We start from the raw sequence: 14,528 nt of genomic DNA on the forward strand, positions 1-14,528 counted from the left end.
TCTTTCCCTTCTTCTGAGTGGCCACTTTGAGGTCTCATTCTAGGATATTTGACTTCTTCGATGGCTGGGCTGTTTCTTCCTTTGCTCTGCCACCGCCTGAGTCATGGGATGAAGGGAAAGTCAGGAGAATTATAGTCTACGTTTCTCTCAACATGAGTGAATATTGGCATTAAAATTTTTCCACGTGGTTCATCTGACCGGACCTCTTCATCTGAAGTGTCTTCATGTTATGGTTTTTGCTCCAGGAACTTATGACACTAACCCTTTAAATTCAAGGGATGTCAGATCTTTGACTACATTTTCTGGGGGAAAAAAAAAAAATCTAGCAGTAAAAATGGGGTGTGAAAAAATATAGGAAGTATCATAGTATTTTTTTTTTTATGTCGGAAAGGGTCTTAGTGACCACCTGGTCCAATGCCTGAATTTTCTTGAATGGGAAAACTGGAGCCTAACATCAATCAAGGGCCACAGTGTGGCCTCAGGTCTGGACTTCCAGTTTCTACTTAGTGTTTTTTCCACACAGCGTGCCACCTCTCCAAAGGGTGCTGGCAAATAACATAAATTTTACTATTTGATGAAAGAAACAATATTTTCTGTGCTGAGTTTTTTGAACACTAAAGGGGAGTCATTTATTGAACATATTCTAAATTTAAATCAAGAGCTAAATGGCCAAAATATAGAAATTATTTTTGTGGTAGTTGATCCTGGAATAACCCCAGTTCCATTTAAAAGGGTACAAATGCCTTGATTTAAAATAACCTCTGCCTTTTATAAACAGTGAACTCAAAAAGGCTGAGCTCATGAAGTTCTGTGTTTACACGTGTCCAATCGGTCTTGGGTCTTAGCTTTAAATAGTAATTAAATTAAAGAGGACTGATTAACGGGGAAGTAGCCTCCGGCGAGTAGTTGGCTTTCTTCTTCAGAAAATATGAGAAAGTATTATTTATTCATTTATTCATAAAAAATGCATCGAGTCCCTTCCTTGATGAGGACTAAGTTACGTGTCCTCACGGAGAGAAAGATACTAATCAAATAATTCCACAAACTTGTATAATTTCAACGGTGATAAGTGCTATGGGGGGAGGGGGCAGGAGAGGAGGAACTGTATTTAAAAGAAAAAGCTGAACCAGGAAATTAGATCCGGTCATGACAATCGGGGAAGGCTTTACTGAGAAAGAGGTGATGCGCTACGGTCTGAGGGTGACCGGAAATTAGCTGGAGAAGGAGGAAGGATGCTCCACGCACAGGCTACAGCATTCTCTAAAGGCCTTGGGCAAGCTCGTGAGGAATGGGACGGAAGCAGAAAGATTAGGGGCTGGCCAAGTGCGGCCACCTCCCCAACATGGACCTCCCCTCCTGCTTTCCTGGGAGAACCCCCATTGCTCAGGGATCCGTTTCAGCTGAAGAACCTGGAGAAGTGGGGCTGACCTTATTTCCATTTCTAAGAAAGGGGCTGGTTTGAGCCAATCATCAATCCTGCAATGTCACTACTGTAGATGCTCTATTGCTTAATGATCCCATGCTGTTTTGCTTTAAAATCTGTTGCTTGGCTTTCTACACGTTAGATGCCTGTGCATCTGCTCAGCTGATGGCTGTCCCTTCCTATGTGCTCAGCCTACTCAGCCAAAGCCACATTGGGGTTACAAGAAAAGCCCCCCAGATTCCGGAGTTCTAGAATTTCTCTGGGACAGATCCGGTTTACTAAATCCCTACCACGCCTCAGGCCTGGCTGATTTTGTCACTTGCCTTTGTTCCCTCTCTGCCTCTTCTCTCCCTGCCTAGCCCCTTGGACCACAGTCACCTCTTCAAGACCTAATTTCCGACTTTTAATTATTGACTTAATAATAACAGTAAAAGGTAGCAGTGCCGGGCACTGTTCTAAGCAATTGTATATTCTAATTACGATCCCATGAGGAAGAAACTGATTGTCATGTCCATTTTACAGTTAGGGAAATTTTGGTCTTAGGTGGTTAAATAACTTGCCCTCAATCACACTCACGGGGCGGAGGGGGGCGGGGAGGGAGTGGCAGAGCTGAAATCTGAATTCAGGGGCCGTTACGAACAAGGATCAGACATGAACATGATCTATGACCCTCCCAAACGGCTACAGTACATGCTCAGATGCATCTGCTGTGTTAGATGTTGTAGACTACCATTAGTTTTTTCCCTCCCTGCCTACCTATCTCCTTAGTTCCCAAAGTGCCCCACATGGCGTTCTGCCAGCATCGACTGAATTAATATTCTTTGTCTGCATAACCAAGGAAACTAAAAATATAAAATCTCTTGGTATCTTTTGGACTCTGTCTCATGGATATTTGCTAGATTTAGCAAATAACCATGAGAATACAGGATGCTCTGTTAAATTTGAATTTCAGATCAACAAAGAATAACATTTTTTTAATAGCATAAATAGGTCCCAAATATTGCCTGGGATATAGTTATAGTCACATTAAAAATTATTTGCTATTTATCTGAAATTTGAATTTAACTGAGTGCCTGCATTTTATATGGCAACCCTACCTGTGACATTCTAAGATATTAGATTTGGAGATTGTCTTTCAAATGACCTTCCTTGCGTTTTCCACAATGAACATTCATCTTGTTTTCACATTTGGATGTGGGAGAGGAAAGGTGTTAGTAAGATGTAAACATCACACCAAGAACCAAAAAACAATGAACGTATGGCAGGTTTATGAATCTCGTGAGCGAGCTGCTAATATTTCAGCTGCCTTACAGCGAGGGTGGGCATCAGGAAAACCTCAGTGGGGAGGGGGCATTTCTGGGCATGGCAGAAATGTTCTAAAAACAATGCCCTGCCTTGTGTATAAGTTGTCATGTCCGATGTTGGAAGCACGTGTGAAAAAATTTGATTTGGAGGCATTGCCTGTGAGGCAGCCAAGAAAAAAGGATTCCGATTCAGCAAAGGAAAGCTGACACCCTCATTATTTATAACAATTAACTCATTTTGTTTATTAACTCCAGGCTTCTCCACTTCCTTAAACTAAGAAAATTCCCTTTATAGGGAGGAAAATTGAGACGTACAGAAATGAACCTAAGCGTTAGCCAGAATCGATAACCATTGTGTGTTTTTTTTTAGAGTAAAACTAGATGATATTTTATCCTCATATTTGCTTGGATTTCTTCTCTGTCCTAGATTACAATGAAATCAAGGAGAAGGAGAATCACACCTCCTATAATCATACCACAGGTTCATTGACGGCATCTGTCCTAGGTACGGGGGTAAGACAATGAGATCCAAACTGTTACATAAATGAGGAGTAAGAACATATGGGAATTGTCCCCTTACTCTACTTTCGTGTGAAAAATAGACTGAATGTAACTCAGGGCAAAACCCAAAAGTCCTGTGTCTGTACGACAGAACCCCAGAAAGAGGATCCTCTCCATCTTCCCCGTAGTTCCTGAATCCCATCCTACCCCGGATGCAACTCAGTGGCAAGATGTAAGGCTAATGATTTGGGATGTCTTAGGAATAATGAACTTAGGAATAATGAACTTAAGGTAAGGGTCGGGGAGATTCTGTGTGTGAAATGAATGTCATAATGAAATGCAGATCCAGGGCTGCGGAGAGTCACACACTACTTAAACTTTCAAGGCCTCCCGCTCACAGCAGCTCTAAGAGGGAGTTCAGCTAGGTTCCTTTGTATGAGGTCCATGCCGTGTTTCACTAGCAGTTATCAAACTATCTTTCACGTACAGTGGTTTCGCTTTTTAGTTTTCTCTCCTCCCATTGCAATATCGACCCCTTTCTCCCTTTACAGAACAAAAGAAGCTTGTATGGAAATTGAAGGGTGGCTTCATAACATAATTTGTTTATGCCAATATAGATTCACCCATGAGAGATTTCTAGGGAGCTTTGATTTGCATACACAATCCCGGGACTATCACATCCAGCTGGGGAAGTCTTTTTAATAAGTTCATTCAACTTAGTGAAGAATGGTTGATATTTTAGACACATTTCCAAGCATGCTGGCCCAATGCAGGGGTCTTTTTAACTGATGGCTTCAGACAAACACTGGTGTCTTCTTAGACATTAGAAGAATGAAATCGTCCAAACTGACTCCTGTGTTCTCTTCTCCAGGGACATGGAGATAGGGCTCTCTCTGCCTTTACGCATTGTTTTGTTCTGCATGGGTTTTTATATGGGATCAGTATAAGCTTAGTTAATACTGGGAATGAATGTAACAGACCACAGAAAGATGAAATTGTTATCTCGAGGTTAGAATAGTATTTCCCAAAGTGTAGAAAGCATACCATTGATTGATTCAGGGATGATTTTACATTGTACAGAGATATGACATTAACTCACAATCAAATAGTGACAATACTTTTTCTTTTTTAACTCATTTAATCCTTCTAAGAATATTCGGGGGGAGTCTTGGTCTGCTGCTGGTATATCTTTAACATTTCTCTACTGCTGTCTAATTGCCTTTTCATAAAGCTAGAAAGGGCCTTAGATTCAGAGCTTAACAAACAGGTAACTAGAATGTAAAATATATTTTTTATTGGCCATATTAATAGTTACCTTCCTCTATGTCGACTCTGATTTTCTATGTAGGATGTAATATTAAAGTTTCTTTTGAAGATATTAAAGATAATTTTAAGTAGGAAATGGGTTCACTCCAATATAAAAATATCAAGTAAATAATAAAAATATATGACAAAAATGATGAAGGCGGTGTGTATATTTTCAACATTTGGGAAACACTGGGTTAGAAGAGTAATTTCAGAACCCTGGTCCACACTAGGAAGAAACTAATCTGTTTATAACTATAAAGAACTTTTTTAAAAATTACTAAAATGTGATTCACAGAATCATTCACCCCCATTTAAAGATCCCCGCCACTCAAGGCTCTGTCTTCACAGAAGCTCAGTTGGGTCGATGTGGAACCACACGTACATCACGTGGTGAAGACCAGGGTTCTTCCCCACTCCCCTGCCCCCTCGTTTGGAAGATACAGACCTTATGCCTAAAGAATTTCCTAAAGGTGAGCCCTAGCCTGGGGCTATGCAGAGGCTTTTTCTTGTTTCCTTTAGCCTGGACCTCGGAGGTCTTCTGCCCAGCTTGTCCATCACACACGCTTTCTGTTTTGGATGCCTTGCGGGCAACAGCAGTCACAGCTTAGTACTTTGTTTTTAAACAAAATCCATTTTTTTTTTTCCAGTTGTTTTAAAGTGCGTTAAAACACTTTGGCATTCCTTTAGCCTGGACCTCGGAGGTCTTCTGCCCAGCTTGTCCATCACACACGCTTTCTGTTTTGGATGCCTTGCGGGCAACAGCAGTCACAGCTTAGTACTTTGTTTTTAAACAAAATCCATTTTTTTTTTCCAGTTGTTTTAAAGTGCGTTAAAACACTTTGGCAATTAACCGTTGGTATATCACCCCATCCCCCAACTACAAGACAGCACATGAATGTTTATCTTTTTTAAACTGTCAAAGATGATTTGCTAAGGAGCATTTTCACGGTCCATTTCAAGTACACATGGATTTTCAACACGGCGACCGATTTAAATCACCCAGATTAACACAAATCCATTTGTAAAGACAATGACAGAACATTTGAACTCTGTCTGTATGACATAAAATAGCCAGGTGAGAAATCTAAAAAAATCTAAAAGATAACACAGTCCCTACTTGATACTTGTAAATACCTAAATGGTATTGTCACATGGACGAGAAAAAAATACCTGAAGACAAACGATTGATTTTTCTACCCTGGAGTCAAAGCGTATACTACCACTGAGTGACTTTAATTCTCAAACCGATTGCCTTTTATGCAATTTTAGAAACTTCAGGGAAGCAAATATTTACTCACTTCATCCACAAAAATTTCAACTGACTTCTAGATGGGCAGATCTCCCAGGCAAAAGAAATTTCTAGTATGAACCAGTTCACGGAGCCAAAGTAGGGCAAGATTGGAACTGAAATAGCCCAGCCACAGCCATTCAGAATTGTTGACTCAAATTACAAATGGCAGGGAATTTTGTGAGGAATGCGTAGTGGCTAAAAACTGCCCAGGGCCAAATGGGAAGATGGACAAACAGTACAGACGTTTCAAAAGCGTGACTCTAAGAACTTCAGTAGAAAAGATGTTAAAAGGTGAAGTATGAGAACCGCGTTTGTAGAAAGAGGTCTGTTTGTGGGTATCATGGACCACCTACATTCACAAAACCCTCTTCTGAGACCTAGTTCCACCAGCGGTGACCCCTCAGTGCTCTGGGCAATGAGATTTTATCAGCTCAGCCCATTCAGCTAGGACCACATTCTGGGTGGAGGCAGAGTGTTGGTGTATGAGCAGCTGAAGGGCGTGAGAGCATCAGGTCACTTGGGGAGCCACCCAACACACCCACATATTCCACTATTTATAGCCTATTGTGCTGACTATGTGGCCTCAAACAATGCAAAACACAACACCGAAACCGAAAAACCACTGGACCCAACCATTCACTGAACTTGACCCTAGCTGCCTTGTAGCAAACGAATAATTTTATAAGAAAATGTGTAGATGCCTCAGACATAGGTTTCTTCAATAAAAGAGAAAAAAGAATGTTAGGGGAACCGATCAATACAGTACAAATGTAATGATGGTGTTCAGTCTGTCTTGCAGTGTGTATGGAAGTAGGGAGCTCTGAAAAGAGAGCTCTGTGGTCTACCAGGCATCGTCACACCTCCATTCAACCCTGGGTCGGGGAGATAGAACTTTTATTGTCCAAATATTAGAGATGTGGACGTTGGGTTCAGACCGGTTAGGATTACGCAATTTGTTTCAGAAGACCTGCACTTGAGTGCTGGTCCTGCTATCACGTAGCAGAAACAGCGCTCAAGTGCAGGTCTTTTGAGACAAATTGCAAGGACCAGCACTCAAGTGCAGGTCTTCTGAGACAAATTGCAGGATCCTTTTCACAGCTTAGCCCCTTTAAATATGGGGAGCAGATGTATGAGGCTGGCCAAGGCAGTGTCTTTCAAAGCACTTGAAGTTAATAAAAGAAGGACACAAGACACTTATCTGTCACCAAGTTAAACTTTCCTCACGATTCCTGTGAAACTTAAATTATGTGTTTTACTAGAGGTAATCAGTCTGTCAAGTGTAAAGGGAAAACACCTCTAGAAATTAGTCATTCCAAACAAAATTTATTTTGAAGGGAATTGGCTGAATTTCCAAGACGACAGAGAAGACATTAGGCTCTCTAGGGCATCCTAACTCCTCTACACGTTTCTTCACTTGGCAAGTGTCCACTGGTGACACTTTCGCTTCGTCAAATAATTGCCTTTGAAGTGAAGATTTATTTTTTTTTCAAATTACATGAAAAACAAACAAAGAACATATTTTTAAAAAACCCAAAAATACAGCAGCCTTTTCTTCTACTTTAAATGGAGTCTTACCTCTTCCTCATTTCCAGGAGCTAATTTTTACTATTTTCCCTTGTCTCTGTACATACAACTAAAAAGACTAGGATGACATATATTATTACTGTTCTGTTCTTATTCTGCATAAGAAATGGGTTATAGTGACATTATTTAGCCAGGATTGGCAAATGTTTCAAGCTTCCCTCTAAAATTCCCACCCAAATACCATTGACATAAATGAAACATTTTAAAGACAATCTAACAGCACGATCAAATTGCCAAACAAATATGGATATATGTACATATGTATATGTACACATGCATAAAAATTCAAGAAACAATGGAGCAGATACAAATCCAAATCCAATTCTCTATAAAAACCCAAATATAAACACACTTCAAATTACCTACCGTATCTTCCAGATCTTTTTTCGTTTCAGCTTTGTTAGGTGAAACCTTAAAAATTTGAGAAAAACAAATAGTAAAAATCATAGCTCTTTAGGATGATTTTATTTCATAGATATATAGTTTTTTTAGGGTGGTCCAGTTCACTATACATGTAAAAAATATTATGAGAAGTCCATTTAGTACAGTAGAAACTCACAGACTTCTGGTATACCCAGGTATACAAAAGTTAACAAAAACCAATATTTTATAATGAAATTCATCAGATCTTATATTCACCAAGAGTTTCACCACACTCAAAATTGTCTCCTGGAAGGCCACAGGCCTTCCATCAATTCTGCCACTAACCCAAACAAATGAACAAACCTTTGCTCTTTGTGGCACATTCTATCGTCTTTTTTGGTTTTATGTTTTGAAGTTAGTCTTGGCCTTCGGAAAAGCCCGACCGCACTTGGAGCTGTCTGCTTAATGACACGTTCATTCACCAGCCCATTTCTGAGTGTCTGGCATGTGCCTGGCCGTGGGCTCTGTCCTGAGGAGTCAGAGATGAACAGGCAGTGCAAGACATGGGTCTCGGCCTCCGTCCAGTTCAAATAGACTTCGATGGAACTAGATAGAAAGTGGTTTCTACAGTTTCATTTGCCGTGTGAATGGCAAAGCTGCTTCAACAGGTCGACAGCTAGAGGAGGTATTCTCCAATTCGTTTTATGATCAATGACCATTCAATTGCAATAGAGCTCCATCAGGACACAGCTCACGTTACACAGTTCGGGTACCCCTGTTCGTTTCACAGTTCCCATCTCTGGAGTCTCCCTCCCCAAAAGCCTGGGGCAACACAATCCCCTTACAAAACATATCTTGTCACTGTTGTCCAGTGTCCCAGCTGCATCACGATGACACCCCATTCAGAACGACGACACTAACGTGTGCATTATTCTTAGAATAACAAAACATTTGAGCAATAGAATCGAGGAAAAAAATGAAGGTAACTGCTCACCAGTGTTTTAAAGAAGCTCATGATGGAGTTATTATTCTCGGTTATATCTGTCGTCTGGGGGTCCTCCTTTGCAATCTCCAGTTCTTCAGAGTCCCCGGGGACGGAGCAACTCACGGGTGTGACTTCCTGTCCTTTGCCCTTGCCTTCAACTATGTCCTAGGAGCAAAAGAGAGTTTTTCACAGTTGCAACTTGTTGAATGTAGACTCTCAAAGCAATATTTTTGCTTCGCGTCCCCTTCTCCCTTACCCCTTAATTCCAGCCATACTTCTTCTGCCCACGGGCATGTGGAACAATCAGGCGCTTATGAGAGTCACTCTTCCTCCCCTCACCCTCTTTCTAACATATTCAGCATTTGCAGTCAGTTGGAGAGACATTGTTTGGAGCCAGAGGGTAACAAACACAGCAGTGCACGTTGCATTCCAAACAAAAACCCTTTTCTACCAATTCTGCAAAGAGGGTGTTATGATGCCGGTGGGTCTCCATCTTTGTGGTCTCCTAGCCTAACAATTCGTACGTGGTCCCCAGAGACGTGTCCACTAGATTCTCCACAATCTCCACAATGGTGACACATACCAACTAAAAAAACGTATTTATATTTTAAAATAATAATTATTTTGTTAGGATCTGGTTGTTAATCAGTACAAAGAAGGTAGTATAGGGACTGATTTTTCTCCTCTAACTGACCCAGGTGTAGAATGCATTCTGGACCTGTCTCCCTTTTCCCATCTCCACTCCCACCTCCCTGGACCAGCGTTGGCCATCTCTCCACCTCGTGACTCCGACGGCCCCGTTGCCCTGTCTGCTAGTGCCCTTGGTCCCTTCAAGCCATTATTTACTCAGCAGACCCCATTCTTCCCTTTCTTACCACCCTCCAAAGACCTTCCTATGGCCTGGGGAGTCAGGTCCAAACTCTGATACAGGGTCTGGCTCATGTCTCTGTCCCTAACCCCTGTGTGGCAGGCGCTCTTTCCTTCCCTTCGTTCTCTCTGGTCAGCTTTCTTTGAGTTTCAAAAACACACACCACAAGCTAGTTTCAACCTCAAGTCTTCCTGTCTGGCGCATTCTTCCCCTCTGTCTGCCCGTGGGTAATTTCCATTCATCATTCAAGTCTTAAGTGTCACCTCTCCGGCCCTCGTTATCATCTCTACTATTGTCCCTTGTCCTTTCCCGTCTTAGCTGTTACAACATTTTTCTTTACATGCTCAGTATCTGTTCCTTTCCTCATGCTTGCACTTGACTGTAAGCTTGACAAAGACAGAGGTTACCTTGACTTTGCTCACTGCTTTTTCTCTAGGGCAGGGAGGCCCACAGCAGCCATTCAATAAATATGTACTATTTGACTACTTAAAAGATGAATGGATGTAAATAAATTTTATACAAGTGGGATGGTGCTATCTGCATCAACTCATTTTTTTTTCACATAACGAAATAGCTCAGACATCTTCTCGTCGCCACACAGCTAGATCTGCATCATCCTTCATGTCCCACGCAGTATTCTGTGTGCGTGTGACGTTATTTATTATCTAATATCCTTATTGATGGGCATTTATGGTGATTATAGTTTTACATCTAGGATGTTATAAGAGGTATAAAATGAACACCCCACACTTATATTTTTAATCCATTATGCGTATCTATCCTTTGGGTAAATTCCCTGAAGTGAAATTTCTGGGTCAAGAAGTAGGCACATTTTATAACGTCATAAATATTCCTGCAAAAACATGGACGCTCTCATTAGGAAGGCCCTCTTGAGATCTGAAAAGCTGTTTGATTCACTGGTAGGGGTGGCAGGTGATAAGTAGAACACATCCGGGGACTGTGGATTTGCAGTGCGGAGCTTGGTCTGGAGGTGGGTAGAGGAGGAAGAGCTGATTTGCCCACTCCCTCCAGATACAAATAAACCAGTAAATGTGACATGTGACTCAGGCGGTGAAGGTTGCAAGGAAGACACTGAAGATGAAGGAACAAACACAGAGTGACCAGCGTGCTGCTACTTTAGACTGTGGGCAAAGTCCTCCAAGAGGTTGTGTGGGTGTGGGGTGCAGGGAAGCATCTATTCTGGAGGGTCCCCTGACCTCTACACTGCGTCGGCTGCTCTGAGCCGGTCTGGTCGCATAGCCTGTGGGCTGGCGTCCCAGCGCTCACCACGGTGGATGGAAGGGTCTGCGTCTAAGGCCCCCTGTGCCCAGACTGGGTGTTTCCTGACGGGAGCAAGAGACACTGATTCTTCTCTGAGATTCCAGGGCTAAACACACAGAGCACATTGATCGAAGTTCCTGGGAATGACACGGAATACAGTGAAGTCAACTGAAAAGGAAATGAGCGGCTAGAACGTCACGTGGCCACGTAGATGGGGAAAGCAAACGGGCCAGGTGGCCTTCTTCACCCAGGGGGAGCACTCTCACTGGGGGAGACACGGTTTGACAGACTCTAGGAGTAGACGCGCCTCCAGCCTCCTCCTCCGCCCCAGCCGCCCGAAGATGGGCCCTCCACTTCCACGATCTCGCAGAGGCGGCAGTGTCTCAAGACCTGGACAACAACCGAGGGGCGACGAGACCTGCTGGCCCCGTGCAAAGCAGGTGGTCTGAGTGAGAGTTTTATTTTTTTTTCAAATCAAAATCCACAGCTTGAACTTGAACCCTTTTCTGGAAAGACATTTTTGTCCTTAGATTGGGTTTTAAAAAAAGAACATAAGATTTCCACTTCCAGGAAGATGGAGACGACAAACTCTTCCTTATTCCTTCACTAAGCACAATGGAAGATCCCCAACATTATGTAGAAAGCGAACACAGAAGACTTTGAAAGGAGAGGAGAAGGCAGACCAGCTAGGGGCCCAGAGGAAAACATGGTGGCGAAGTTCCTGGCTTCTCTTTTTTGCCACAAAAAAGACTTGGAGCTGAAGAGGCTGGCAACCTGAAAATACCAATGGGTGCTGACAAAAAAAAAATATCTTCTCATGAAGCCCGTTCTCCCAACCAAGGGACTCGAAAAGAACCAGTCTAGCAACGTGAAACTTTCAGATGATAACTGCCCTTCTCGGCAAACACCCACTATGTGAATGTACAATGATTTTAAGATTAAAAAGTTCAAAAAAGCATGATAGGGTAGTGCTGGAAGAGTAAGAATAAATAATTTTTAAAAAGTCTGTAATAGATAAATAAAGCAGCATGTGGTATTAACATGTAACATTTATCTATGACCACATGATAGAATATTTCACAGCCATGAAATGAATTCTTTGGAGAATGTGTCATGAGAAGGAAAAATAACTATAGTAATAATAAAAACGACTAAGCTTTATGTGTCAGGCTCAACGCTAAGCTAGCTAAAAAGATCTAATTTTTACTGATGAATAAATTGATGTGTGAAAAGAATAAATAACTTGCTTTATGGTCATAGAGAGGAACTTGGATTTGACCCCAGGCCCAAATGATTTCAGAGGAAAGAAGCTTTTCTGAAGCTCTGTGTTGCATTGTCTCGTCGTCTTCCTTTTCTCAGATGTTTACTCAAATACTACCTTCTCGCCAAAGATTTTCTTATTTAAATTTCCCTTGTTTCTCTATTCTTGTTCCCTGGTGTGTGTGTGTGTGTGTGTGTGTGTGTGTGTGTGTGTGTGTGTGTGTGTAGAGAGACAGAGAGTGTCCATTTTTAAATAATTAGAGAAATGAGAAAATACCAGACATATGTGCTCTACTGGCAATTAAAGCAATAACTGGATAGTGGCGACATGGTATGGTAACAGGAAAGGCATCTCTCATGAAGAACCTCCGAAGAGAGATGTGAATGACCAGAAAGAATCAGTCACATGAAATTCGGGAATAGGAGAATTCAAGTCAGAGCAGGAGTTAGTACAAAAGCTCTAAAAGGGCCCGACTGACATGTTCCCATATGACACATTTTACCCAAAGACATATGGGAATGTAGTGTGTGATAAAGAGGATGCCTCAGATTTATCAAAGTGAAGAAGGAATTTTTCATAAAAGATGTAAGACAACAGGGTTATATCTGGAAAAAAATTAACTTGTCATAATTCAACCTTATAGATAAAAATACTAGAAGAAAACACAAGAAAGCATTTGATAATTTTAGATTGAGAGGTTTTTTGTAACTTCGACTTAAAATGCAGAAGTTATGAAAAAAAATTGAAAATGAAGAAATCCAAACGTTTAAGAAAATTTGGTTGGAAGGCTAGGGTAAGAACCAGGCGCTCTCTCAGACATTGCTGATCGGAGAGTAAATTAATTCAGTTTTGATAGAGGGCTGAAATTTTGGCATTATCTCCCAACGTTTAAAAAAAGAATATATTCTTTTATGCAGTGATTTCATGTCTAAGAGTTAACGCAAAACCTCAATTCACACATGTGTGAAATAACAGATACATGAGGTTATTCACTGAAATGAGGCAATAACAAATATTTGGAAACCAGCCAAATGTCATTAATAGGGTTGTGGGTAAATAAATTATGGTACATTCATTCAATGGAAGAGTACACAAGTGTTACAGATGAGGAAGCTATACAGATATAAAAAGCAGTGTTAACTGACAAAAAAAGTACAGAATAGAACAGAGTGTGTATTATATTGTTTTCAAGTAAAAAAAAAAAAAAGAGAGAGAACTTACATTTGTATTTGATTTTGAATGCCCAAAGCAAGCCTAGAAGGATACATTTAAAAATACCAACGGCAAGTATGCCATTTTATGTTTTTGCTGTTCTCATCAGGCCTCCAGCTCATTCTCAGCAAACAGAAATTTTAGACAGACACACAAACATTCTCCAGGAAACTTCTTTTAAGCAAACAGGTGTTCGTGGTGTCAGTTTGTTTTTCATCTGTGCAGAAGCAGTCTGTATTTTTCCCTTTCTATTGGCTTCAAAGGGCAAACAGACAGGAACACTAGTTAAGTAATCACAATTTGCCATGTTTGAAAAATAATGCCACCTTATCATAATTTGATTGTCTGCAATGAAACCCATATGGAACTTCTGGCACCTTCCTTCAACTGTAAACTGGTTTCCAGCTCCCTTTAAGCAAAGTCTACATTGTCCTAGTGAAAATATAAGTTCAGGCAGGATGATCGAGGCTAAAAAAGCCTTGTCTGGAACAATTTGTGATGAACGTCCACGTCATCTAGATTAGCCATTGATCATACATCACCGGTTTCATTTTGAATCTTTGTACCAAGAATTGGTACCTGATGTACAGTTGAACACAGGAAAATTTGTCTGAAAAACATTGAACGGTACGAAAACCCATTACTCCACTCCTTTCCATCTGTTAGAAATTTGAGCCACATGCTGCCTGAAATAAAAAGGAAAGCTGTTTCCTGTCCCACTTGGGTGCCCCAACCTCAAACAGGCATCATTTGCTAGGCAACAGTGGTCTCCAGACAATCATTAAGTGTTTACGTTCTTCTTCCGGAAGTGCCATCATCTGCATAGAGCCATTGTCAGATTTGAGAAGAAAAATGGCATTTGGTTAATTCTTGAAGATAGAATTCACCTTCGATTTGCCTCGAAGGGAAAGCGAATTAATAAACAAGCAGGAAGGAACTCTAAAACCAAAGTCTACAAAAAACATTTTGTGGAACCTGAAAACTTCCTAAACAGATTGGAATTTTTTTTTTTTTAAACGTTGCTTTACTACAAAACCGAAATCCACCTAAGAAGGGTCTATCGCTGTAGCTCATTTTGTATTTTCTTTTCTTCACTGTTCCTGCCCAGTTCACATCAACGGATAAAAATGTACTCACATCTTTCAAC

At 41.1% G+C, this 14,528-nt stretch overlaps 1 protein-coding gene across 2 annotated transcripts in view; it reads right to left on the reverse strand.

The window, feature by feature from the left end:
- Positions 1-14,528, reverse strand: part of BCAS1 (breast carcinoma amplified sequence 1) — a 71,891-nt gene that overhangs the window by 27,392 nt on the left and 29,971 nt on the right. For both annotated transcript variants that reach the window (XM_015596971.2, XM_006921924.2), the window contains exons 5-6: positions 8,769-8,924; positions 7,778-7,822 (exon numbers count right to left, since the gene is read on the reverse strand). In XM_015596971.2, coding sequence (XP_015452457.1) covers positions 7,778-7,822; positions 8,769-8,924 — 201 coding nt within the window. The remainder of the gene's footprint in view (positions 1-7,777; positions 7,823-8,768; positions 8,925-14,528) is intronic.

Source organism: Pteropus alecto, unplaced genomic scaffold (genome assembly GCF_000325575.1).
Source record: "Pteropus alecto unplaced genomic scaffold, ASM32557v1 scaffold45, whole genome shotgun sequence".
NCBI classification, from domain to species: Eukaryota; Metazoa; Chordata; class Mammalia; order Chiroptera; family Pteropodidae; genus Pteropus; species Pteropus alecto.